Source organism: Microtus ochrogaster, chromosome 18 (assembly GCF_000317375.1).
Source record: "Microtus ochrogaster isolate Prairie Vole_2 chromosome 18, MicOch1.0, whole genome shotgun sequence".
Classification (NCBI taxonomy): Eukaryota; Metazoa; Chordata; class Mammalia; order Rodentia; family Cricetidae; genus Microtus; species Microtus ochrogaster.
Window position 1 is genome coordinate 63597360 of NC_022020.1, and position 2941 is coordinate 63600300.

Here is a 2941-nt window from a genome sequence, read left to right on the forward strand (position 1 = left end):
AAAAACCAAAAAAAAAATAATAATAATAATAACAATAAATCAATGTAGAATTTTAATTTGGAAAATATGTTAATTAATATAGTGTATGCTTTACTTCCATGATTTACAAATATGCATTGAAAAACATTTAGTCCTTATTTACAAGTTTCATCTTTGGTATATAGTCACTTTCTGAAGTATGTTATTGTTTTATTGCTCTTGTTTTTTAATTGTTTTTTAATGGGTTAGCATATAGCCCAGTGGTAGCCACTTGTCTACTACATTTTAGGTCCTGGGTTTGATTTCAAGTCTCTAAAAAACAAAATTAAAAACCGAACATCAAAATTCATACTGCACAGATTACTCAAACAGTATAGGTTTCATTTTCGCAATTTCGCATGGCTCGTTTAACATCTTCAGGTCTGAAAGAGAATTTGAAAGAGATAAGCTTATTTACATGGTTTATATACAGACAAATTAATGTTCAGTTAAATAAGTCCTAGAGTAGTTTTCAATAAAATTCCATAATTACTAGCAATTGTTAAACATTTGTATATAGGCAAAAATCAGTATAGAGAAATACTTCAATGATAGAAATCCCTTTTCTTCAGATAAGGGCACTCTGTAGGCACTGGGGCAGCAGCATGGAGTCTGTCACTGTGACTAACCACCCCCAACTCACTGTCCTCTAGTGTGTAGGACAGAAACTTTCTAGACAAAATTCTGCATTTACTGCATGCCGGGAAAGATTGTACAATTTAGAAGCATAGATAAGCCCGGCGGCGGTGGCGCACGCCTTTAATCCCAGCACTTGGGAGGCAGAGGCAGGAGGATCTCTGTGAGTTCGAGGCCAGCCTGGTCTACAAAGGGAGTTCCAGGACAGGCTCCAAAGCTACAGAGAAACCCTGTCTCGAAAAAAAAAAAAAAGAATCTCTCTAGAAGCACAGATAAAAAGCCTACGTCATCAAATGTAACAGTTTTTAGTATGGGTATGTCTCCACAATGGGAGAACCATGTAGGCTTTGCAGAGTTTCTGAAGCCCCATGTGAAACCCCCAGCCGATAGCAAGCACAAATTGGTGTAAGTCTTCTAATTACTCAGGCCTTTGTTCTGAAAGAATTGGTGACTGTGTGCATTAAGGAAGCAACATTTTGACAATTACTTAAACACTCAATTTGACATCTAAACCTATATCTAGTTGGTGTTTTAATCCATTGGATTCAGAGCCAGAGCTTGAGAAGCTCACCCTGCGGGTGACAGTCAGAGCTGCATTCAAGCCATTGTATCAGATGAGGCCTGTCTGCTCCTGCTGTCACTCTGCTGCCCTGGTCTCTTGTAGACCAGGCTGGTCTCGAACTCACAGAGATCTGCCTGCCTCTGCCTCCCAAGGATTAAAGGTGTGAGCTGAGCCACCACCACCCAGCTACTGCTCTGGACTCAGAAGAAGGGAATTTGCCGGAGGGAGGGTGGAGGATGAACCGGGCGCGCCGTCTGAATGGACTTTCATAGGTAAAGAAAGCTGCATGTTTTGCCTCCAGTCAGAAATTTTACTTTTACTTTGTCGTGTTGAGTTTGGGGGATGGGATCTCCCCATGCGCGATCCTCCAGTGTTTTGAAACCACCGATTGAGATAGCCACGCAGCACTGATAGGTGACCTAGCTCTGCTTTAGCTGGGTAAGCAGGGGTGATTTACCATAAACTGGTTGTGAGGCAGGGTAAACAGGGTATCTAAACTGTTGGATGACCATGTGGGGAATAAGTGAGAAGAAAGTAGAATGTCGTATGTGTCAACAGTGCCACAATGGGTTGCATTTCCAGAAGTCCCAAGTTCAATTCCCAGCAACCACATGGTGGCTCATAACCATCTGTAATGGGGTCTGGTGCCCTCTTCTGGCCTGTAGGCATATATGCAGACAGACTATTGTGTACATAAAAAATAAATAAATAAATAAATTTTTTTAAAAAAAGAATAAAAAGTGACTTGAGGAATAAAACTGAAAAATACTCTTATAAAATCTAATTTTTAAATGAGAATTTTCACTTGGAATATGTACCTTTTAAGGAATGACAACCACGGTTTAGTGGTAAAAGAGCACATGGATGCACCTCTCCTTAGTACTGAAGACTTTTCATGTCACCCAGGGACAGTTCACATAGCGGTGAACTGATACACACAGGCTGTGTCTTAACCATGGCCTTACCATCTGTTCTTTGACTGAATTCTCGATTCCAGCTTGAGCCATTAGGTCATCAACATTTTTCTGTAGGTCCTCGATGCGATTTCCCATTTCTTCCAGTACAATGTCAAGGAGAACGGCACATGTGGGTCCCATTAGCCCGACTCACGGAAAGCTTCTGCTTCAACCTGCACCTGCTCGGCACATGGCCCTGGACATACGGCAGAGCGGCGTGCCCAGTGAGGAAGTCAGGCGGTCCAAAGTCCGTGTAATTACCCCTCCCCTGGCTTTTCTTAGCACATTGTCTTTAACTGTAGACTAGATTTTGTGTCTTCAGCTGGGGACAGTGCCCCCAGCTTGGACATAGGGTTGAAGACTTGAGTTTGGTGAGCTTTAGCCGAACTCTGAGTCACTGAGTGTAACTATGATGGACATTAGCTCATTTTTAGACCAACTTCTTGGTAGCTTATTTTTTAAAAACTAGGGGGGAGGGGAGAAGCAGGGAGGGGAGCAGAGAAAAATGTAGAGCTCAATAAAACCAATCAGAAAAAGTATTTAGTGCATGTACGCGAGTTGGATGGGTGTGTGTGTGTGTGTGTGCGTGTATATATGTGTGTGTATGCGTGTGTGTGTATGTGTGTATGTATGTGTGTGTATGCGTGTGTGTGTATATGTGTATGTATATGTGTGTATGCATGTGTGTATGTGTGTGTATATGTGTGTATGCGTGTGTGTATGTGTGTATGAGTGTGTGTGTATGCTTGTGTGTATGTGTGTGTATGTG

General features: G+C 41.8%; 1 protein-coding gene across 2 annotated transcripts in view; it reads right to left on the reverse strand.

The window, feature by feature from the left end:
- Positions 1–93: 93 nt before the first annotated feature.
- The window catches only part of Hsbp1l1 (heat shock factor binding protein 1 like 1), a 6219-nt gene continuing 3371 nt past the window's right edge, over positions 94–2941 (reverse strand). For both annotated transcript variants that reach the window (XM_005356303.3, XM_026783648.1), the window contains exons 3-4: positions 2182–2276; positions 94–401 (exon numbers count right to left, since the gene is read on the reverse strand). In XM_005356303.3, coding sequence (XP_005356360.2) covers positions 396–401; positions 2182–2276 — 101 coding nt within the window. In that variant the 3' untranslated portion in view covers positions 94–395. The remainder of the gene's footprint in view (positions 402–2181; positions 2277–2941) is intronic.